The sequence below is a fragment of the Mastacembelus armatus genome, chromosome 19 (assembly GCF_900324485.2).
Source record: "Mastacembelus armatus chromosome 19, fMasArm1.2, whole genome shotgun sequence".
NCBI classification, from domain to species: domain Eukaryota; kingdom Metazoa; phylum Chordata; class Actinopteri; order Synbranchiformes; family Mastacembelidae; genus Mastacembelus; species Mastacembelus armatus.
In genome coordinates this window covers 17,898,154-17,922,718 of record NC_046651.1, presented here as the reverse complement: position 1 = coordinate 17,922,718, position 24,565 = coordinate 17,898,154, and the positions used below count along the sequence as shown (strand labels likewise).

The 24,565-nt window shown below is 43.1% G+C and overlaps 2 protein-coding genes across 3 annotated transcripts in view; both read left to right on the top strand.

Annotated features, from left to right (window-relative positions):
• Positions 1–7,420: 7,420 nt before the first annotated feature.
• Positions 7,421–16,442, top strand: LOC113135814 (uncharacterized). Its single transcript, XM_026316106.1, has 5 exons — positions 7,421–7,552; positions 12,611–15,107; positions 15,477–15,594; positions 16,059–16,366; positions 16,428–16,442. Exons 2-5 carry the CDS (start codon positions 12,900–12,902, stop codon positions 16,440–16,442), a joined length of 2,649 nt encoding a protein of 882 aa, XP_026171891.1. The 5' UTR covers positions 7,421–7,552; positions 12,611–12,899.
• Positions 16,443–16,524: 82 nt separating this feature from the next.
• The window catches only part of LOC113135965 (PH and SEC7 domain-containing protein 1-like), a 34,052-nt gene continuing 26,011 nt past the window's right edge, over positions 16,525–24,565 (top strand). Inside the window, exons 1-4 of one of the 2 annotated variants that reach the window (XM_026316360.1) lie at positions 16,525–16,629; positions 16,949–17,416; positions 22,951–23,145; positions 23,889–23,969. In XM_026316360.1, coding sequence (XP_026172145.1) covers positions 16,532–16,629; positions 16,949–17,416; positions 22,951–23,145; positions 23,889–23,969 — 842 coding nt within the window. In that variant the 5' untranslated portion in view covers positions 16,525–16,531. Of the gene's footprint in view, positions 16,630–16,948; positions 17,417–20,869; positions 21,274–22,950; positions 23,146–23,888; positions 23,970–24,565 lie in introns of those variants that run through there. The other variant, XM_026316361.1, reaches the window with a different exon arrangement.

Here is a 24,565-nt window from a genome sequence, read left to right as displayed (position 1 = left end):
ACTTAAAATATCAAAAGTCAATTAAATGAAGGGAATAAAGGGATTTACATGTGGACAAACAAATGAAGGCTTCAAACCTGACAGTTATTAAAGATGCCCAGTATGTTCTGCTACTGAACCGCCTACATCCCAGTTGTAGGTTCCTCTAAATTATTCATTTTCTTGTCAGTGCAGCAGTATGACTCCATTTAGAGCAGATGATCCGCAGGGATTAGTGCAGGAATTATAACAAACACGACGGCTGCCATATAAATGCATTTCCAACCAGTGTGGGGTAAATTGGCATTAACGCCTCTGGCAGGAATTGAGGCCGACAGTTTAGGCGACAGTCACGGTCGTCGCCGTGCTCCGAAGGAAAACACCTGGCTGAAGACGTCTCAGCACTTAAATCAACACACACTAAAATGATTTAGATGAGTTCATTATCCCAGACGAACAGCAGTGGGGTTATTGCCCACCAGAGGACAATGCTGAGGAATTCATGGATATCTCAAGGTGTCTGAGCTTTGCTTTGGTCGTACAGGAGGGTTTTTATTTCCCAGTGGAAATGATTGATCTCTCGACAACTGGTAGCTGTGCATGCTGAAGAAATAAATCTCACATAGACGACACACTGAAGACACATATACAAATAACTGGACGTGTGAACAAATGAAATATACACAACATGTATTTCCTTTTTGTGAATACAACCACATTATTTAGCTTTTGGCACAACCTCACTAACACTTACTGAGTATTATATCAAGAAAATGATCTTATAAGTGTCTGTGCAGTCTCCTGCTGCATGACCCATCTTTTAAAACTACAGACAGTCAGTGAACATCTTGCTGGCTGGCTCAGAGAAGTTCTTTTATTGTGAAAAGCTGGTTGTCATTTCCACCACAGATGAATTAAGAAAACAGGATAATCTTCCAGTTTTCCTGAGCCTGGAAGGATGTGCATTATTTCTGTGTAATGTAAAGTCTCAGGAGCTCTGCCCATGGTCTCTAACCCAGATCTCCCTCTCACCTCCTCCTGAAAACTAAATCTGTTTTGGTGTCTAATTTTGGCAGATGTGCCAAAAGTCTGCTGCTGTGGAAAAGTCATGGCACAGAAAAAAAACAACCCAGTTACCCTCCTGGATAAACTTGTCTTCTGTGAGTAACTCCTACCTGCAGCTGGTGATGAGGAGGCAGGAACTGGGCATGCCCAGCCTGGTGGGGAGGGAGAGGAGGCTGCACGGGAAAGACGGAGGTGGAAGAGTTGAGATGTCTCTGAGCTGCAGAAACCCGACGAGGAGCTGTCCGTCTCTCAGCATCACGGCTGTTTCCACCTGACGTGCAACACACCGTCCCCTCCTTTCCACACGACACACACACACTCACACACTCCCTCAGGCACACACTCTCTCTCTCTCTCTCTCTCTCTCTCACACACACACACACACTAGGAGCTGCAGGATAAATGTGGACCGCAGTGGCTCTGTCAGCGTGGTGCCTGCAGCAGACGGCGATTCAACAGCAGTTCGTCCTCTCGGGGACCAGGAAGACCAACCCTGCACAGATCGCACCACCTTTCCTGGTGAGTACACCCCTCGGTTTATCCTCCGCCTTCGTGCTGGTGAAGAAATGAGCGGTGCGTTTTCAGGCTGCAGTGAGTCCATAACAACTTGAGCCACACACACACACTGAGTGCACTGCATCACATCCAGCCGGACCTGTAGGATGCAGGGAAAGGTCATATCCATCCCAAACACCGCTGGGACTGACGCATCCGTGCGTGTCGTTCGTGCCTGCACAGCTAGAGGCAAGTTTTGCCCTTGGGAGGAAAAGTTGGCACTGTACTGTTGAATCTGTAAGGTGAGTGTGTACGTGAGAGGACTGTATAAGTCCGCAAGACAAGACACAGGTGAATAAAGCACAGCTGGATTCACGGTCACATCCTTCTTCAGATGAGTAAACCAGATAGTGAGATCCAGGTATCCTTAATTATTTCATGCATATTTTCAAGGGGCCATACTGACATTGAGCATGGGATTAAAACAGAAACCACAGATATGCTAATTCATTTATTTCAGAATTTAATGTGGTTCATCAGGCTGCAGCAGTCAATCAAACTTTCCTAGTAATTCACAAACTTTTCTGTTGCGATGATCGGTCACATATTTTTAAGCAAAATCTAAATAATGCACTTGGTGTAATCTCAGTCCTGCAGCTCAGACAGGACAGAGCTGTGTGACCAGTTGGAGTTTTTCTGCAGACAGACAGTCAGAGACCAGCTGGTGAACATTTAGCAGCTAGAGAGCCAGAGGTTTCCCTCAGGAGGTGGTGGAGACCAAACCCAGAGCTCAAACTGAGGGAACTCAGCAGGTGGACTCAGACACGACTACAAACGAATGATGATATTGCTCTGTAACTGATTCAATTAAAAACCCTTCCCGATATCCATAATGTGAATATCCACAGTACACTCTAGCTAGTAAAAATCTCAAATATCTATCATTCATGTTATGACAAATGTACTTCCTTATATTTGTTGATGACTTTTGGATATTTGACTTTTCTTGACTTTTTCCTGCTGAGAATGCTATTGCAGATATCCAGAATGTTCATTCGGATTAATATAAATAGACGTTACTACTTGAAATTTCCTTTCTGACCTAGAAGAACTGAATTACATGTAATACACATCCAGTCCAGCAATTAAGGGGTTCAGGTATTTTAAATTTAGTTTTGACTAGTGCAATCAAAGTTATAGATATCTTGAAATGCAACTTCTACTGGAAAGACAGTTACTGTGGATATTACTTTAATCACCATTCTGACTAGTGAAAATGTTAATATGGATCTGAATGGATCAATAATGTAATTACAGATAGGAGTGTGGTTTGATTAAATATTAAACCGGTTTGCCATACATCGATGTTGCTTTCAAAACAATGGCGCGTGAGCTGAGTATGGACATGTCGTTGCCTGTTGTGTGGACTCCAGCAGCTTTGTTGGACATGAGGCATGTTCATGTTTAAGATTCAGATAGAGTGCAGAAAAGATAAGACGCGAGGGCATTGATGCAGCCAGGCTAAATGAGACTGAGTAAAAATAAACTCCAGTGTGTGTCTTCATGGTAATGAAGGAACATGTCACCCAGTGCAGCAGTGACTCACTGGTGTGTTTTTAATAGTTTCTGGACAACAATGGAGCTCTATGGCAGAGAGGAGGAATCAGGCTCTGATGCACACTTTTCATGAAATTTATGGGCAATAAGAGAAATGTAGAATATCAGGAGCTTTGACTTTTAGTTAGAGGAGAAAAGGTCTGTATTGTAGGGAGCAGGACACACACACACACACACACAGATGCTGGATGGCCTCTATGAGAGCTAAGAGTGTTTAGGTTCCTATCAGGGCTTGTTGGAATCAGCCTTGTCTGTGGACTTGGTGCTGAGAAAACAGCGTTACTGACCAGAGCGGGTGTGAATTACTGTTTTCTTCTCCTTCCCACGGCTGTTTTTATTTCTTCCTACATTCTCCCACTCTGCTGCTTCTCACTCGCCCGTGGTTCCTGCCTCTGTCGTTTTCTTTCATCATTTGTTCTGTTTGTTGTTTTTGTCTCAAAATTCAAGCGGGATTTGGTTTAGATTTAAGTCATGTAGCTGTAATGAGGATCTGAATGTGGTGTGTGTATGTGTGTGTGTGTGTTCTGCTTATAATATCCAGAGCTGAGAGCCAAGAATACATTATGGAGGTGTGGTGGTGGGAGTTTTTAGGAGGTGAGAGTGCTGGCAATGAATTGGGCCTTTTAGCATTTGGATAGGCGTTAGCTTGTGTGATGATGGTGAGCATTTGCATTTTACAATCTTGCTGTGTTTCCCTGTAACGAGTGGTCGTCTGCTGCTAGCTGCTCCAATCTGTGAGGCTTTTTCTGGATGTTGGCTGCGGTGCAGATGGAGCGCTTTGCGGTGGCCTGGATCCTGTGTGATTAATACAAATCTGTTATAGAGGCGCTTTCTTCTTGTTACTCGCTCTAATGCTTTCTCTTTTTGTCATGCTGGTAACAGTACAATATGAGTATTGGGAGACAGGCTTGATTTCTTGGCTGTGTGTTAACGTTTCAGTGTCAGTAATTGATTTTTCATGATGCTTGATGGCCCATAGTGTCCGGGCAGCAGGTTTATCTGATGTCCAGGGATTTTATCGAGGAGTAAGTGCAAACAAACATTCATTCGCAGTAAGGGCAAACATTTATTAGCCTACTTATTGTCTATCAGCTGCTGAAGAAATTATACATTTGTTCTGAAAGGCTTTTGTTGTGTTTGTGTAGGATGTTATTATGACTTTTGTTTTGTGATAGAGCCAATAGTTTGGTCTTTGCTTCCAGGTTATTTTGTGGAGATGAAATATAATATATATTTTAGGTAGTGTTAAAAAAATTCACCTTCCACAGGCAAACAAATTGTTTTCTAAACTTGCAATAGGGGTTTTTTGTTTTCTAAGATGTTCATGCTATAACTTCATGACATCAACTTCCTTCACACATTTCACTGTAGGAGAACGGCACACATAAACAACACACTCAATACAACCCACACAAATATAAAAAGAGATTTTAATTTACATTTTTTTGTTTTTTTTTAAAGTATATCCTGACTTTCTGCCTCTTCCTGTCTGCTTACCTTGCTTTAAATAAGTGTAGTCAACCTCCAGTATGGAATAACTCCAGTTGTCTTCATAATAATTCACAGGAAAACCAGTTGTTGCATTTCATTTTTCTTAAATCTCCTTAGAAAACAATCAGATAATTACACTGCAGCTTAATATTTTTGCTGCTACTCTAACATCCATCATTGCTAAGTCGACAGCTACCCAGAGCCTCACATTTGCAAACAAACCAGAGTACATGTCGCTTCCTTAAATAATAATTCACCTCAGGGCTGGTCCCTGTGCCACGAGCTCCAGCAGCTGATCCACATGGCTCCTTCCTGAGTTCAGATTCAGGGACGAACATTTAATTTATGTGAAACTGAAGTGGAGTCGGAGAGCTTTAGGAGTGCTTGCTCAGAGGTGAAGGACACAAAGGAAGAGATCCAGTCTGTGTCCTCCATGTGTCACACCAGGGGTTTATTTTTAAAACGGATCAATGAGTGTCATTGTTAGTCTCTGTAGGACTCTTAAACTCACCTGCAAAGCCCACATTGACTAGATAAGAAAATCAATGTAGTCTTTTAATTTGATCATCACTGATGTTATTTTGTCTGAACTACAGCATCTGTCAAGTTGAGAGTGCTGTTGTTTGCACACATGCTGCTGAAAGCCTCCTCGCTTTTTAAAACTCTCATCCGAATCTGCCTCAGGACTGCTGACGCTGCTCTAAGGTAAAAGCTGGTGCATGGTGCAGTCTGCAGAGATCGGCTGCTGCTGATAGCTGATAGATGTCATTTTCACCTGTTCACCTCACACACTCACAGGCACTGAGGAAAACTGTGTGAGACGGCAGCTGTAAGACTGCTGACTTTACAGCTTTGTCGAGCCAGACGGTGACTTAAGGAAGAGATTTGGAATTTTCTGAGAAGAAATACCCTGTCAGAGGTGCAGCGTCTTCTTGTCAAAACATCTCCAAACCCGAGCACATATAAGCTGCTTTAGCTGTTTCTGTCTTCTTAGAGAGCCAGATTAGCACATATTGTTACTTAGAGGCAGAAATGATCCTAAACACTGGAGGAAACTGTATGTTGACTGTCATTCTGCTGACGTTTCAGCTTTAAATGAGCTTTCTGTACTCTAAAACCCACATTAAACAGACACTTCTGTCTCACACGGTTACGCACTAGTGGGAATTATCTGAATGCATTTACTCAAATACTGTACTTAAGTACAATTTCATATATCCTCAGCTGCAGGGTCTAGACAAACTAACATTAGCTTCATTATTTGGTTTAAAATTTATTCATTGGATAAAACACAGTTTGTAAACTACTCGAAGTTCAAGTACACGTTCAAATTAATTTAAAATTAATTTATTCCAGGTTTAATAACAGGTTTTTTATAAAGTGATGATGTTACACGCTCCGTACTGTAGGTGGCGTCATGCCGCTTTAAAGCTAATAGTCGTAAAAGCACAGAAGAAGAAGAAAACAACGGTTAGCCAAAAACGAAAAACGATTAAATTGTTTAAACCCACAATAACCTGAAACATTTATCCCGACAAAGAGACAAAGACAAAGAGAGAGTCATTACTGGTTATTATAAAGTGTCTGCTTGGTGTTTCATGGTGTTAAACAACGTTAGCTAGCTAGCGTTGTTCGCTAGCTAATCGGCTAATGTTAATGTTAGCTCCCTGAGCTAGTCTGCTAGCACACCTGCCAGGTAAGGAGCTAACTAAGAACTTTATTGTTTTACTTAAAGTGGAGATCAAATAGAAAATACATACAATATAATAACTAGCTAAATGCACAATCTTGTTTATTAACTAAATTCAGTTGTATGGTTACGTTAGTATACTCCATGGCTAATTTACATACATTAACATTAGCTAATGGCTAATTAGCAAACCGTTTTTATGACGGAATTACGGATATTTGTATAACTAATGTACTTTACATGTAATAGTAACGTTTGTTTTACTAGTGTAAAGTGTTTCTGTACGTTTTAAAAATGGTTAACTAAATTCTGTGTTTGGTTTTTATGTTTGACAGAAGGAGAGGGGGGGGGGGGGGGAGAAGGATGGAGTCTCAGAAAAAGAGAAAAGTGCACAGGTAGTTGAGACTACACAGTGATAATGTTTTTGTTTTTACCACAGTGGAATCCACATTGATTTGACTAACAATGTATTTAGATGTGGTTGTTCTCTACAATCTAACCTGCAAAAGTAAACTTGTGAATGTAATTGTGATTTCCTTATTATTCTCATTTGTTCTGTCCTAAGTGTTGTGACATTCTTGTTTTTATATCTGCATCTGAAAAATACATGTCCCTACATTCAGTGTGTGAAATCCTCAGGTTTAAATGTGAATGCATGCTGCTCTGTGATGTGAGGAATAATTATACTGATAGTTGGGACATGAGGCGTTCACACATGCTTTACACGTTGCGGACATGCAGATCACACCACATGTCCAGTTTTCATCCACTCACATCTGCCACTTTTCTTTTATACTGAATCCCGTGCAGAGAGGGATCCAGATTGCACTGCTGTCTGGTGCCTTTAAACACATCACAGTCCCCACCGCCTTGCAACACTCCCTCCTTACAGCACCTCCCATACTCATACTAAGCACTACACACTGACTCAGCATGTATGTGAAAAGGTAGCGTGAAGGGAAGGGGGCAGGGCTAGGTGATGTGAACATGCCTATTGGCTGAGTGTGAGCATTGCTACTGGAGGGAGGGAAGGATGGGGGGAGACAGGCTTTGCTGGTCGGACAGGTCCGGACTGACTGCTCTGCCAAAGGGAAGTAAGGAAGGAGGTTGAGATGAGAGGGAAGGAAGAAGGAATAATAAAAAAAGATGAGACAAGATAAACCATGTGGGAGGTGTAAATCCTGTATCGATGAGGCGACTGTGAGAGGAGGAGAGGTGAGTGTGAGACGGAGATGGGAGGAGGAGAGGAAGGAGTTTGTGTTTTTATAGCACAAATGTAGCTGTTAGTGCTGACAGCTCGGGGTCAGTCAAGATAAACAACCACTGAAGGAGCTGACAGCTTTCCCTGATGATGCAGATGATCCAGATGTGCTTGTCTTGTTGTAAGACTTCAGAGCAGAAGACTAATGGACAGAAGATAGTGGGACTCCACAGTACTTGGTGTGCTTTTGTGTGGGTGGGTGAGATTGTGAGTGTGAAGCCATGAATGAGAGAACATGTGTGAGGGTGTGTGAAATGTGGGACTGCATATTTTTGTGTAATCAATCTGTGTGGACATGTCAGTACATGCCATTGATCCTTATGATCAGTTTTGTCATTTATACCATTAGTGAGCAGCTTGGTACATGGGCTGAGTGAGAATTATTATCGTTATTGAGTTTCAGCTAAATTATTTAATGATAATTATACCTGAAGTGATTAGTTGATCAAATTGGTCAAATAGACCGGAAAATAATCAGCAGCTATTTTATTACTTCACGTTTCAAGTAGAAATTGTAAAATTGTGCCAAATATTCCAGCCTCTGAAATGAGAGGATTTCCTTGTGCATCCCTGTAAACTGAAAATTTTGGAAATTTGGACATTTGACATATTTGGTTAAGCTAAACATTTTTTGATATTTGACAGACTAAATGATTCATTCTTTAATCTAAAAAACGTATCAGATTGATAATGAAAATAATTATTAGTAGCTGTATTTTATAATGTTATCTTTCTGTTCTATTGTTTGGTCCATCACTTTGGTTCCAATTAATTATATGTTGCTCTTCTTTGGATTGTTAGGGCGGTTTAAGGTTAGTACAGTAAACAGTATGGATTTGTTATTTGTCTTTCTCTTTATGTGTCATTCTTCATTCAGCAAGTGAAAGTAGTGAGTGGAGGAGCTGTGTAGGCAGCAAGGTCAAAACCAGTGTGGTGCTGATTAAATGTGTCTCCATACTTTCCTCCTTCAACAGGCCTCTCCGCATCTTTCTACTCACACACACTTTTTGTGCCTGTGTATGAGTCAGAGGCCTCTCTCTTTTGTCTGAATGTGCCTTTGAAAGCAGCGAGGGGAACGAGGCAGCCTTGTGACAAACACTAACAAAGTCATGCTTCTGCTACAGCTTCGACACCTCTTCAGTCACCGTTTGTGTTTTTTAAGATGCAGGACAGTACGAGTGGAAGTTGTCGTGTATTTTGGCCGTGATGGCGAGCCATCAGATTTTTCTGGGGAACCTAATCTCATACGTAGAGAAATCAATAAATCAAGAAATCTTCAATCAGTGTGACAGGTTGGAGGGTGCGTGTTGTGCTGTGTTGAATGTCCCTGAATTTCCCTCGTTGCCCATTAACCTAACATAAATGCTCCTCATCTCCCCAGGCCTTAATCTGTTAATACCAAAACTGCACAACTTGTCATGTTGCAGAAATTATAACTGGTAGTGCATAGCGCCAGCAAGCTCAGAGCTAATTTTAGCATGACTCCCCCCTCTTCCCATCATTTCCACCACACCTCATTGTATTCATGGACCTGATATTAGAGCTGGAGTTTAATCATCTGTGTGATTTGATTTAAAAAATGCCCAGTGTAGTTTCCACATACCGTACGTGTGAGTACCCCTGGATGTCTGTCCTTGTGTTAGCTTTGTCACCTAGGAAGGCAACAGGAGGATGAGTCATCAATACTAAGCAAAGGCAGTTTTTTATCCAGCAATGTATAAGTAAAGGTGCTGCTTAAGCCTCTTGCGTCATGTCATCCTTTTGTTACACATTTGCCAACAGGCCTGTCACGTTTTTCTTTGTTTCCAAGCTTATTTTGAGGAGTGTTTGTTATTTTGTAGTTTTGATGTGTTCAGTATTCATCTGCAATGTAGAAAATAAGAGAAAGGGGCCCAGGTTGTGATTGGTGCTGTGTATATGTCGAATAAATGCAGCAGACTGAAAATAAATAGGGATATACTTAATTGAAGTACCTAAGTACCTGAGTTAATGCACTTCCACCACTTTTGCACTCAGTTGGCAGCTGGCAAATAGTACACCAGCGTAGTGAAGAGAAGATTCCATGTTGATTAATGCACAAGTTTAGCTTGTTGCTGTGATTGAAGCAATTTACTGTAAATCAGGCAGAGCGTGGCAGGTGGCGAGTGGTAATGTTCTGTTTCTGTTGTAACTCCTGGCGCAGCAGTGATGGTCCCGCCACAACTGGTGCCAAGTTGGACGTCTGTCAGAAAACTGAAGAAAATACTGCAGCATGCAGGATTTAGGATTAGAATATGGATCAGGGAAAAGGCCGAGGCCAGAGAAAAGGGCAATACTTACAATACAGCATAACATTTAAGGTCCCTTAGGATTCCCCTTTTGTTTCTTCTTAAGGAACTTTAATAAATCACTTTATTACAGTTTCCTGTCATCTTCTTTGTTGGTATAGTGCGTGTGCAGCATTTCATACACACACACACTATAGATGTATTTCCTGCATTAACATCCATTAAGACAATATAACAAATAGAAAATTAGGATAAAATTGGTTATTATAAGAGTAATGAGTAATGCACTAATGTAATTTTTAGTTTAGTTTTCTTCACAGCAGATACTTTCTGATTGAAAATTTTATATCTTTAAATAACACTGTGCTTTACTTAATGCCAGCATTCAGCAAGAAAACTAGTGTGCGACTACATTTGTACATAAGCTTCACCCTGATATTTAGTCACAGCCCCATTACCTAGCTGCAGAAGATTGTTGTGATAGATCTCCACTTGTGTTACTGCTTCCTGTAACTCTATACTCCCATCACTCTGACTGACCGCCAGCACAGCTCTGTTCTGCACATACATGATTCGGCCTCCTGCTTTCCTTTCTCTGTGCTTCCTCTTTCTCCCATCCTGTCTCAGATGGTTAAATAGTGGATTAAAGGGGGAAAAATTAAGTTTCATCTCTTCATTGGTCTTCAGAATTGATATTTGCCAGTGTTGTCTCACAGGCTTCCTCCCTGTGGATCTCTCAATCAGCTCTGTCACATTTATGATGCAGCCAAGACTTTGTCACAGTGAGTTGGCTAAACCCCTTTTCTGTCCACAATAAGATGCAGAAACAACAGTCTGTTTGCCCCACATGATAGATTCACTCATTTGAATGGTACCACTTGGTCCCAGTGCAGTGTTATCCAGCAAAAACACTTTTAATATAAGATGGTAAAATGCCATCTGGCAGTGGCCAATCAAATATGTGCAAGTAGCTGTGGCTCAGGTGATAGAGCAGGTTGAACCAGAGGGTTGGTGGTTTGATCTTTGGCTTCTCTGGTCCCCAGGTCGAAGTGTCTCTGAACCCCCAGTTACCCCAGTGGCTGTTTATCATCCAGCTGTTTTGACCCATCACATATATGCACTGTGCATTCCTGATGAATTATATAGCTAAAACATAACTTTCCAAAACACTATTCAGTGTTTGTAATAAAAGTAAGGCTTAATCCAAAAAACACAGGGATGTTTGCCATTGACCTCAGCAAAAGGATTGCAAAGTTGTCATTGTTGTAGTAAAAAAAATTTTTAAACAACTTAGAACAATAACTTCACATGCTCAGTGTGACACACAGAGCTATAGTCCGCCTACCACTTTGTACGTGTGGATGCCATATTAGACTTGTAGAGATAACATGAGAGATGCCAGAATAGCTTTCCAGAGCTGTAAAAGTATATGAAAACAACAGTGTAATGTGTGATAATCTTTCAGACTCATGGATCTGTTACTCAGACTAAAAACTCCTGGACTGTATTTTAAACAAGGATTTGTTGAATACCCATTCAGACAAAAATTAAATCTATGGCTTCTGCCCTTGACCAGCTCGGGCACTTTTCTAATGCAGCTAAGGAGCCACATCGTCTTGCTCACACCTTTATAGACAATAGGACCTCAAGGAGCCACCAACAACTGGACAAAGGTCTTTCTGTGATGGTGTAGCTGTGGGAATAGTAGCTCTGAGGTGTGAAAATGGTAGAAAGACAGAGTGACAAGTAGGAGGCAGTAAAAGTTGTTTGCTAATTAGAGAGAAAAACATTTTATTGTATTTTAAGTTTAGCTAATGCTCTTGCCCACAATGAATTGGAACAGCTTAACTGAATGTCTAGTTGTGATTTTAGCAGTCAAAAGTGCAGCATGCAGCCTTGAGTTCATGCATGGAAGCTGCTTCAAATAATTAAGAGCCAAGAGGAGAATTTGTAAGAGATTGAAGTGAGGGGCAGAAACATCGGTTGGGGTCAAGGAGGGAAAGTCGCTCGCCTTGTGTGCCAGCTCTCTCACAAGTTCTCTTTGTTCTGTCAACTTCAATTTTCAACACACAGTTTCTCTCCCACTGCTAACATAAGGCAACTCCAATCTGTCGCTGCTGGCAGCGCCATCCTCATTTGACTTCTGTGTCTTCAGCATCATTGGTGTGGAACGTTGGTCTGCGTGAACGCTGAACAGAATGGTTACATTTGGAACAAATTCAGCTCAAACTACATGAGTAACCGCTCAAGAGAGAAAAAAGTGGCCCTATAACAGGATTAAACTCACAATAACAAAGGCGTCTTGTGTTTTCTGCACGATGTGGTCGAGCACCGTGGATCTGAATCTGATTTTTGAATTGTCAGTGATCTTCTGAGTTTTTGACACATATGGGTTGAGAGAGACAGGAGAGGAACTAAGTTGGTGCTGATTTTAATATGTTTTGGCACATAGGAATTCCTCAGCGACATCACAGCAAATCCTAAAATATTAAATCTAAGTTTAGAGCCTGTGAGTTCCAAAGCTGTTCAGCCCTTCATCAGTCAGGCTGAGTAAACTGGCACCTTTATCCTTAAACGTGGTTTCAAACGTGCCAACAGAGAAATATGAAGAATTTGATCTGAAACAATAAAAGTATGAAGAGAAACTGTTATATGTGCATCACAAATACTCAGATTATCCCATGTGTACCCGATGCCATGTGAGGATACAGAAAGCTAACACCTCCTGCTTTCTTCCATTCACAGGTATGAAGGATAGGGAGCTGTTGAAGGTGTCCCATGGGCATGTTTGTCCTCTGGCTGCTCAGCCTGTGTGTCCCTGCTCTGCACACAGATGCTCTGGGAGAGAAGAAAGACTGTCTAAAAATAAACTGACATGCACCACCAGCAGATAAACAAAAACCAAACGGAAGAATACAACAAGAAAAGGACGAAGAAGAATCTTGCTGTTTTTTTTGTCTCTTTCACCCCGTTTCACTCTTTTTCTCTGCTCCATTTCTGTTTCTCTGTCCTCATTACGAGCTGAGAGGAGGTCATGTCCCAGTCTGGAAAAGTCCTTCATCTCTATGTGGAAGTGAGGTCTGCCACAGATCAGAATGGAGGTAAAGGAGCACTTGGAGAAAATGAAGAAGGTATTGCTGAGGGCAATTCAGTTCAGGACAGTCCTGCGGAGCTCCTGTCGCAGCTAACAAGCCAGACAGGCTGCCCGACAGTCAGCAAGGCCTCCACAGCTCAGCGTCTGCTTCAGGACTGCACATACAGCCAGTCTCCATCTCGAAACACTATTAGCTTTCAACTTCAGCAAGCCAGCATCTCACCAGTGGTCACCAAACGCTGGAGTTCGCCCTGTGATGGACTCACTGGTCTCTCCTCTCCACCAACACCCTCTTCTGGAAAGATCAGTGTCCCTCACACACCTCCCAACTGCCACAGGTTTAACAAAGAGGAAGTCAACAACGGGAAGCGCTCTGTGGTGACTTTCAGTTACATTGAGAAGTCAAATGTAAAGACCGTGGACAGAGCGACCAAAGATGAAAGACCCACCCCCACCCACTTTCGAAATCGCCTCAGCGACCCAGTTTGGTTTGGGAGTTCTGATTCATCGTGCAGCTCCAGCCCCAAGCTGACTTTCCGGTCACCAGGAAGTCACCAGCAGACGTTCTCCCCAAGCCTTCGACAACCACCCTTAGACCCTATCGGCCGGGCAGCTACCCAAAGGGCTGTGGAGGAGTTTGGCTCCCCTTTACTAAAGATTAAACTAGCCCATGCACTTGAGGACATGACATCCTCATGGTACAACCAGCAGCCACGCTGTCAGTCCTGGGCTGGATCTCCTGTTCAGCGTCAGAAATTCACAGTGAACCCCAAAGACCACGTCGCAGGAGGGAGCCAGGCTGTTTGTGGGCTACCTCGGAGTCCAGGATCAGACCAACTATCCTCCCAGTCCAAACGGCCTTCTCACTCAAAACCCAAGTCCTGTGTGGAGTCCCAGAGTCCTCTTCGCTGGTTAGGAGAGGACAAACCTGTAGCAGGAAGCCCTGCTACCAAAAGACACGTTCACAGGACTTGTAACAGGAGCGCTTCACCACAGGGAGCAATTCTCCAATTTGGCAATAATGTAGTCGAGGGTTTGAACCAGTTAAGTGACAGTAAATCGTCCTCTCCAGCTCACAGCCCTGAAGTTGCCCGCAGGCTAGCACAGAAGGCTACCAAAGCATCTTCAGTTATCACTGAGGCAAGAAGGTCCTCATTGCACAATGCTCTAAGTGAGCTTGCAAGCAGCTCAAACTCTGGAGAATTTCACAGTTCAGCTCTCAGTGCACAACAGCCTAAGCAAACACTTAAGATGAACATCCCTTTAAATGACCAACACATGCCAGCAAGTGATAACACAGACTCTCACCAGCTTGAAAACTCAATCTTGCAGTCACATTCACATGACACATACTCCCATAATAATGATGACACACACCAAGAAGACTGCATTCAGAAATCCCAGCATCAGCGCTCGGTACTATCAGCCGCTCAGAGTTCCCCCGCTCTTCCTTCACGTGTCCTCCGTCCCTCTCAGCCACCCACTGAGCTCAGTTCTCCCTTGAGGGACCCCAGGCTGCTCCAAGCTGAGCTTCGAGCACCGGATACACCCACCCTGCATCGCCATCAGCCCCCGCAGTACACCGGAGACTCCTGGTCTCCAAGCCTCGACAGGAGAGGAGATCTGAGCTGTTTTGAGAAAGGGGATTGTGCCGAGCTTGCTCGAAGGCTCTTTATCAATCAAAGTGTTGAGCACGCACCAGTCAGCTGGACTTCCAGGCAGCAGTGGGGGATTCATGTGGAGAACAGCCCCGACTGTGGGTCCTGCAATAACCAAACACCCGATTGTCCATCCGGTCACCGTCGCAGGCCACTCAGCCCCACAGCCCAGCAGAAACGGGCGGAGCAGAGGAGGAGGGAGATCCTGCTGCTGGGACCAGTGGCACTGGACTCTGCAGAGGAGGATGAGGGTTGTGAGGAGGAAGAACAGGGAAATGAGATGGAGCGATATGGGGTGGAGCAGCAACCACACCTGCAGAGAGAAGGAGGACTTCAAGAGGTGGAGCAGAACGGAGTAATGGGAGGGTCGTCCTCACGGAGCTCCAGTGGGGTAACCGGCAGCTTGGGGGACAGGGACTGTGTGTCCCCAGAGACCAGTCAGTCCAGTCACCACAGCAATGAGACTGGGGCTGCCACTTCAGGAATACAAGTGAGTACAGGATGAACTATGGTGCTTTATATAATAAAGAGAAGAGATAAAATGAGAAAAGCATGGAGGCAGTTAGCTTTACTCTGCCTGAACTGATTCTATGCTTCATTTGTTGTTTTAACATTTCTGCTTTTGTACAGATTAAACTAACAAGATACAAGAAGTAAACTAAACTTAAACTTAGTATTTTCTAAGCTGTTTGCCCCTGGCTGCAGTCTTTGCCCTAAACTTGACTATAGCTCCAGGGAACAGTCTTGAGAGGACTGTCTGCCGGAAAGTGAATAAGTGTGTGTCCCAAAATGTGAGCCTACTCCTTTAATGCTGCACTGCAGATCTAGCCTCTAGTTTGTATTTGTGTGTGTCTTTCAGACAGACAGTGCCTGTGCAGTACCTGTGCCCTCGCTCCACTGTCAGAGGATCGCACGAGCCAAGTGGGAGTTTTTATTTGGGACCCCTGCTGAGGGCGCTGCTGGCAGGGGGGAGAAAAGTGAGAGCATGTCCACCTCAGTTCCATCTAGTGCACAATGGCTTCATGTTATTCCAGCATGATTTTTGTCCCTTCCCTTTAATTCTTTATGAGAGAATGTTTCATTTGTATCCTCTATTTGTCAGTATGCGTGTACATCATTTAGGATTACATACTCAGGTATATTATATGTGCTATAATATGTTTGGAAATCATTTAAAATGTATAATACCTCAGTTTCATTTCATTTCATTGTGTGGTACTAGTATAGTATTTTTTCATGCTTGGCGCTACAAAAACATCAAAAAACGTTGCGGTTCAATGTCCAGTCCTGGCATTTAATCATGATTTTAAAATAGTAGCAGAAAAAAATATCTAAATATGTTTTCTGTGCAGTTGGAACAGTCAGTAGCAAAATACAGCATTGGAATAATCTTCACATTTGTTATGTTATTGAGGGTAATTTGCATTTTCTTCATCTGCAGATTCTCTTGAAGCCTCCACAGCACCTCCCAGTGGTAACTCCAGTGAGTCTCCCACCCCCCCCCCCCCTTCCTCCCTGCCTCTACTTTCTGCCAATCATGAGGTGCAGCATGTGGAGGTAGAGTTGGTGACCCCTCCCCCAGCCATTATCGGGACATCACCCAAAACGGGCATCATTCGCCGGACGCTGAAGTATTCAGAAACCGACCTGGACGCCGTCCCTCTTCGCTGCTACCGTGAGACGGACATAGACGAGGTGCTGCTGGCTGAGCAGGATGATGCCGACTCTGCATTTGGGAGTAACCGCAGTGTGCAGGGCACCTCAGGGACAGGCAGCAGCCCTCTGGGGGGTCTGGCTTATGGGAGGACAGACGGAGAGGAGGTAGAGGATAGGAGAGAGGAAAGGGAGGAGGAGGAGGAGGAGGAGGAAGAGGATGAGGAAGATGAGGAGGAGGAGGAGGAGGAAGAGGAAGAAATGGTGAGCTGGGCCAGTGTGAGGATGCAAGGGGACAACAGGAAGCAGCAGTATGCGGCTGAGGAGGAGCCCGAGGTGTTTGGACACCTTCTGAAGAGGTGAACACATACACTCACACACAGCCCTGTGAACAGCATTAGTGAAGTGCTGCAGCATTATGGGGAGCAGGGTTTTCCCCTGGCCTATATTTTGATCTGAATTTGGATTTCACCCATAACCTATTTTTTGAAGTAGCTCATAAACACGTTTTGTGATGTTTCTGCATTAATCACATACAACTCTAAGACTCTTAACAGGTTGACTTGTCTTACAGTTGGAATTCTTTTCTCTAGATGTTTCCTTCCTTCCTTATGAATCATTTCTTTAAAAACACAGCTGTGTTGTTGCAGACTTACTGAAACCTCCCTCCCTGTCCAGACCAATGGAAACATTTTTCGACAACCACCACCCAGCTCTGAAATCCCCCATCTCGGTCTCTGGTCCTCGCTGTGCTACAGAAGATACCTTCAGCCGCCACTTTGAGAGCATCATGGAGTCTCACCGAGCCAAAGGGACATCATACAACAGCCTGGACAGTGAAGAGCTGCTGACCTCCAGCACCCAAACTGTCCTGACCTTTGACCTGCCCACACTAACCCCTGCCATCCATGGGCCTGTTTGCCAGAGTGCCAGGCAGATTGTCCAGCTCAGCTTCGCTCCGCTGGCACACGATGAGAGACCCAGTCTCTCTGATTCTATCTTTACTGTGACTGGGGACTCGGATGCCACCAGAGCCCCGTCTAGCGAGAGGCTGAGCAGCGGTTCAGACGACACTCCGCCCAGAGGACGACAGTGTGCGAAGCTTGGGAGTAGCTGGTACAGCAACCCGTCCTTCTCATTACCCAGGTGAGTTAGCATGAAAACATGACCCCTTTCCCTTTTCATGCAGTCATTTGACCCACTATTAATATAAACATATTGATTAGAGCAGCTTTTAAATCAGCACCATAATTCTGATCAGTATTATTACTACACTGTGCATATTATGATAGGGTCTCAAAGCATTATTAATACAACAATATAGTTTCTTTTAAGTTGTATTGGTACTGAAACACTAAACTGTTTTGCTTCTGGCAAAGGCTGACATTCACAGTTAGTGCACACTTTAATCTTTGATGTCTATGACTGCAAAGGCAATAGTTCAATAATTCATTAATGCAGGAAATAAAGTGTATGTTTAGTTTGTAAATTAAAAAAAAGCACAAAAGTTTGTATTTTAGCAAGAAGGTCGTGGATGTCGTGGTGGACCCCTGCCTTTCACCCAAAGAGAGCTGGGATAGGCTCCAGTAGATCCCTGGGACCCTGGTTAGGACTAAGGGGGTCTAGATGATGGATGGATGGATGGATGAATTAAGTTTGTATTTTTCCAATTTGGTGTTTTGTAATGACTCAGAAGCAGCGGTGCTGTTGCAGACTACATGTCCAAAGGAATGTGGACACACCAGCCCTTTCTGCACAGTTTTTGTTTGGTCCTCCTAGTTTCAGTTAAGACAAATCTTAAGACTACAACATGAAATTATTATTATTGCTATAATGCACTTCCAGACTAGTAGCAGCAGTTTAGAGTTTGGTCCTTTCATGTTTGAACACAACAATGTGTTCCCCTGAGCACAAGACCAGCTCCATTTAGAAATGGTTTTCACAGTTTGGCGTCAAGAACTTCACTGATCCTGACCTCATCTATAGATAACAACTGGACTTTGGGCCAGATCTTATCACCAACAGATGATAATCTATCAAACCTCAGTGTAAGGAAGGAATTGAGTAGGAATTGAAACAAGTAGCTCACAGTGTTGATAACTGAAATACAGACGACCAGTGTTTTTGTGATTCACTAAGATCCTCTCCTACTTTACTATTTTCATTTATCTATCTCCACTTTCCACTGACAGAAGGCAAATACATTGGCTGTGTAATTTGATGTGGTCTTGGTAAGGGCAGCATTTATCATATACACATCACTGTGCTGCTGACATTTTTATAACATGAGCATGGAGTAGATTTATTAGTTTGGGTAATTAACCTGTTTTCTTTGAGTAAACTGTTCGGTAACAACATAAGGGGTTATAAATTACAGAGTTTTGATGTTAACTCAGTATTAATGCAGGTTTTAATGCCCCCTATCTGGGATCAGGACCCTGTTAATGGACTGTTTTCAGACTTCAGACAAATGAGTGTCTCCGTCTGTGCCATTCTCCTTGTACAGATCAGTGCTGCAGTGCTATTCTGGAGCCGAGTAGCTTAGAGTGAAGGTCGCTAGAAGGCTGCCTGTGGTCCCTCTGCTGTCTGCCAGGCAGGGTGTGTGTGTTGGTACATGTGTGTGTGTCTCCATCTGTGCATATTTCCTTGTCTCTATGTGTTTGTGCATGCAAGTGGATCTGTAGCTGTTCTGGTCTGGGTATATATGTGAAACGCACCCTTTGTGTGTATGGGGTTTTTGTAGCTATGTGTGTGCATGTTAGAGACAGATGGCTGCTGCGGCAGTGAGGGATTCACCTTGACTGTCAGAGTCCCAAAGACTTCATCTAGACTCCTCACGGACTCCCATCTGCACTCTTTCTCTATGCCCCGTATGTTCCTACACTGTCCAAGTACAGGATGAAAACAGTAGATTTTAAAATCTGCCTCACAAGACATGTGATTTGGCAGATATCTGCAACAACAGTGTGTCTCCCTGCTACACTGGTAGGGTTTGGGTGAGGGAGACACTTTTGTAAATGTCACTCTAACTTACTTAGACAGCACTGCAGAGGTAGAGTGGCTGTACTTGGTCACCTTGTTGTGTTGACCACTAGGTGGCAGAAGAGGACAGTGGGCGAATGAGAGCGACCCTAAAGCAGGTGGGTTTGTTTCAGCAGCAGGAACTGATTTTTGTGTATGTGCCTGTGCAGCATAGCCATTTTTATGAGGAGTCTGAGTTTTATATGTCAGAAGTGAGGGAGGTTCTCCAGTCCTTACTTTGTGACACAGTTCACAGCTGTTTGAGGGTTTAAACTTCGGTTTAGGTTAGGAGTTGGGATTAGGTATTTAGTTGTGATGGTTGGTGTTGGTGTACGGGGTTAGAGAAGGTGTTAGTGAATGTCCTCTCAAAGACAAGCATTTTTGTATGTGTGAGTAGAGTACTCATGTTGTGTGGACATAATTGTGGGGACATTCATGTTTTTGGAGTTAAAAACAGTGACCATAATGTAAGTCATTACACTTAAGGGTGATGACTTGTTTGAGAATTGGGTTTAAAGTAGAAGTTGAGTTTTAGTCTCCAATGAAGGTTACTCATGACCTCTAAGGAGATGTGAACACAACTGTGTTTCAGAAAGAAATCCGGTCTCAAGTTTCAGCTGATTCATATAAGAATGTTCTCTGGAAATGTAACAATATCAGGTCTACTCCACTGTTTTAGATTATCCTCAACCTCCTGATCAAACTCTATTTATTTATGTTCTTTTTTTAGAAAGAGAACAAAATCACAGTGTGCATGTAAAAGGTGAACGTGTGGTTTTCACTGATCTTATCACTTTTTATTAGCTGCTCTGCAGCTGTGGAATCCAAGAACAAGATGACATGACAAATATTTCTGAAGGCTTTTCCTTACTTTGATAAAAGTTGGAATTTCACTCTGCTGCCCCCTCCTCCTTCCCTCACATCACTCTTTTCAGATGGTCTGTACCATGACACAGTGGCTCATTGTGCAGAGCTGCCCAGTGGACTGAGAGGGGGTTCAATTATGAGAGGATAACGTTAAAGCTCTAGGAATTCTCTCAGGACCTCTCGGCATTGTGCTAGCTCTTCAAGAGACAATGCTAACAGGTGGCGGAGCCTCAGCTCAGAGTGCTGTCTTAATCTTATGCTGTAAACAGACTCCACAAAGGCCTCAGGCGTGGACAAAAGGCCACCTATTCTCTGTGCCGTGCAGTTGTGGTTGTAGAAGAAACAGTTTAGAGGCAAACAGTAGATATCGAGTTTAAACGTGACACCTCATGTCTTTGTTTTCTCTGTAGGTCTGCTAAAAGACCACACCAGAAACAAGGCAGACTAGGATTGGTACAAATTATGGACATACTGAGTGAGTGTAATTGGAGATACAGAGAGCGAGAGAGGGAGAGAGAGAGGAATGAATGGAGGGTAGAAAGCGAAGGGAGGGGTATTTTTAGGCAACAGACAAGCCAAGTTTCATGCCATGCTTTGAATCCAAGGTCAGCAGGGGAGAGTAAGAGTTTACACAGTGGAACAGGGAGGGAGAAAGAGGGAGGAGTGAAAAGAGGGAACAGGAACAACAGCAAACAGACTCGGAGGGAAAGAGATAGAGAAGGATAGGCACAGCAGGACAAACAGCTCTTTTACTTTGGGTGAAGGAGGCTTGCTGTGAAGCTCAAATGACAGCAAACACAGAGGGAGAGTGAGAAAGTGGAGTGGAAGAAAGAGTACTCATGAAGTCCCAGTCAGACTCAAAACCGGCCAGAGGAATGCCAAAGTCTGCAGGCCTCCTGGGAGTGACCACAGGTGTTCCTCGGTGTTAGCTCCTGCTTTCTGGACTTGACAGTGATGCTTTCAGGATACGAGACCAGGAGGAGAAGCAGGCGCAGTCGGGTGAGAAGTGTGAGACAATGTGCTGGTCTCGGAGCGACACCCTCTGTCTTCTGCTGTCATGGTTCATCTGCAGCTGCAGAGGAGAGGTATACGACAGTTAGGCGGTCTTGCCACAGGTAGGTCCCTGTACAGGAACCTGTCTTACCTGTCTGTTATGGGTCTGTGAGGATTTGAATATTATGTTTGACAAGAAGGAAAATTCAAATGATCTTTTCAGGGTGCAGGAGGTGGACAGGCTGCAAGTATCTGATAAATTCATAGTGGCATTTGGAAGAATTGTGTAACAGTCCTTCCTCAACCCAAAGGCCTCTGTATTAAACCTGCAAAACTGAGATGTAGACTTATATTTTGTGTTTGCTCTGCACATATCTTAATTTTTAGCCATGCCAGATCAATATGGTCTGTCTATTGGTCCAGTCCAAAATATCTCAACAGCTATCACATGGATTACCAGGACATTTTGTGCAGTCATTCATGGTCCTGACATACTGGTGACCCCCTGACCTTTCCTCTAGTTCCCCCAAATATCTGCCTAAACATCTGCTTAAAATCCCACTGACTTTGGACTGAGACCTGTTGTAATAGACTGAATTAGGTGTGTCTATTAACAGTCCCTTCAGTGTCAGCTGTAGTTTGTGTTTACTGCTAATTAGCAAATGTTAGCATGCTAACAAGTGGTGAACGTGATAAACATTAACATGCTAAACACCAGCATGTTATGAGCATGTTGTTCGAAGCACCACAGAGCACGGCTGCACACTCTGTCTTGTCTCTTGTTCCTTTGTGTGCTTTGTGAAACCAAAGTTGATCATTGAACCCTTGTAGCTCTTAACCAGGCAGCCTGTGTTATTAATTACTGTTTGCTCTGGTGTGATTTTTCCTGACTCATTTAAGGATGTGTAAATGTGTGAAGCAAAGCCGGGTGACTGTGGGTTTTTTTGGCCTGTTCCTCATGCTGAGAAATCAAATGAGAGCTTTGCTAGTTGAGGAAGTGGTGGCTGTTTCTTGCTGTCGGACCATTGTTGTTCTGTCTGGCCAGAACAGTCACGCAGCTCCTGATGGGAAAGACAAATCTCAGCATCATGTCAAGTGAATGAACTCAGGGACCTTGTTTCTGTCATCCAGATTCTGCCTGGAAAGTAGTTCACTTTTAGCTCAAAATGCTTAAATTCTAATCACAGAATAATTCAGATGTTGTAAGATTTGCACTTCTGAACCTGTTAATCCTTTGTAGGGGCTTCATTAGGACGTGATAACAAGAACCTGAGAAAGCTGAAAAGTCATGACAGATGTGGTCTTAGAATATAAAATGATTTACATTCATTACTTTACACTTGACGCTAACTTAGGAGGATGCACTTTTACTACTGCATATTTGTGGTCATTTGTTACTCTTCTCTCTGCATTATTCCTCCATCCACTTTTTATCCTTTATCCACTCACCATTCACTATTCATATTTTTAAACCTATATCATTGAACAGATGTTTATGTTTTTTACTGTTTTCTTCTCCCCTCTGTGTGTTACTTTTCTTGTCTTGAAATGGCAAGAACAGTAGAAAACTTTAATTTAGGATCAGTGCTGCATAAATCAAATACTATTATTATTAAATTATTGATTTACTGGGGTTATTAGTTTTATTATTATACCACCATCAATCTTTGTTCCTCTTTTTATTCTTTTCTCTCTCCTTTTCAATTATTTATTAAGATCCTCTTTCTCTCTCCATCACACTTTCCACTCCTGGGTTCGTTCATTTCATCGTCTGTTTTCTGTCTGATCTTTCCTCTCAGCAGGGAAAAGGCCCGTCTGGCGACAGATTCGGAGCTGGACCAGGACCTCACTGACAGGCTGGGTCTGAGCAGCAGCGACACCCTCACCAACGGCAGCCACCATGCTAACGTGGCAGCCGCCAAACGCCTCGCCAAACGTCTTTTCAACCTGGATGGCTTCAGGAAGTCTGACGTAGCACGGCACCTCAGCAAGAAGTGAGCCGCTAGACGGTTAATGTGTTTAAGTGTCTGAAATCTCAAATAGTGAGATTGTCAGAAGTATTTTTTAACACACACATAATGTTCCTGCAGATGTGATTATTCTGTTAATCCCAACACCCAGCACAGTCATTCATTCAGTCAGATTGTCAATAAGTTGTCAGTAATAATGTCAATAATGTTGCTGTTATTGTTACTAACAACTAAGAGTTATTTAGCCGTCTCCAAAGTACAAAAGCTTTATTGTGCACGTTATTGGAAAAGTCTGTTTCTACTGCATCTTATGTTTCTTTAATAAATGCTAATCAGTCAGGGGCTGTGCTCGTGCAGCTTCCTGTGCATGTACTGTGTGCTCTTTCACATTGTGCCTACAAAGTGCTGTGTTTAGGAGATCTGCAGTGCTGTGCTGTTCGATCGGTCTGTCTCCTGCTCGCTCATGCTGATGAGAAAGAATTTGGGATTAAAGGGTTTCCTCATTTTCTGACAGATGCACCCTGGGAATCTCCTCCTCCTTCTTTTTCTTTTTTTTTTTTTTATTAATGCCTCCGGTCTGCATCTCAAGCTGAAAGTGCTAGAGCACACTGACTGACTGACAACCCAGACTGAGGCCATTCACTGAGCCGAGAAAGTGTTTGACATTTTGTGCTTTTATAGTTACTGGAGTGTGTTTTTTTTTCCTACTTCTTTGTCTAGTGCTACATTTCTTCATATACCCCTTCTTTATATCCGTCTGTCTGCAGCAATGACTTCAGCCGTATGGTAGCAGAGGAGTATCTGAGCTTCTTCAACTTTACTGGGCTCACGCTTGACCAAGCTTTGCGGTGAGAACACACATTAGTAGTCTGTTCATATCTTTTCTGTGTAAAGTGAAACCAGTTCATTCCTGCCAGTTAAAACGTATTTACCAACCAATACGTTCCTGACTCTTCATATATTTAAATTGTAACTGTGGTTAAATAATTAGCATTTCATATTCACCTCAGATCATTTTTAAACAAAGATGTCTCCATAACTGCAGCCTTGACTCAGCATCAAATAGCTGAAAAGCTGCACGTTTGATGTTTTAATACCATCATTGTTAGTGTGTAGTGGATGCTCTGCACTGTTAAACACTGCTCTCTAGAGGGCAGCTTTGGCCTTGCACTTACAGTGAACTAGTTCATTTTAGATCATTTAGAGCAGCAATACCACAGTGTAAAATGGTGCATTCAGATATTTACTTATTGTATAAGTACATTTTAGTAAAATGCAGTAAATGTGAAATTAACAGTATTGCATACTGCGTATTAATAATACCACTGTATTGTTAATACTGTTAAGGAGCTAATTTTAACTATTGTTTTGTTCAGTTCTCAGATAGAAACAATGTAGTTAGAAGTACAATACTCCCCTCTGACATACAGTGGATAAAACCCTA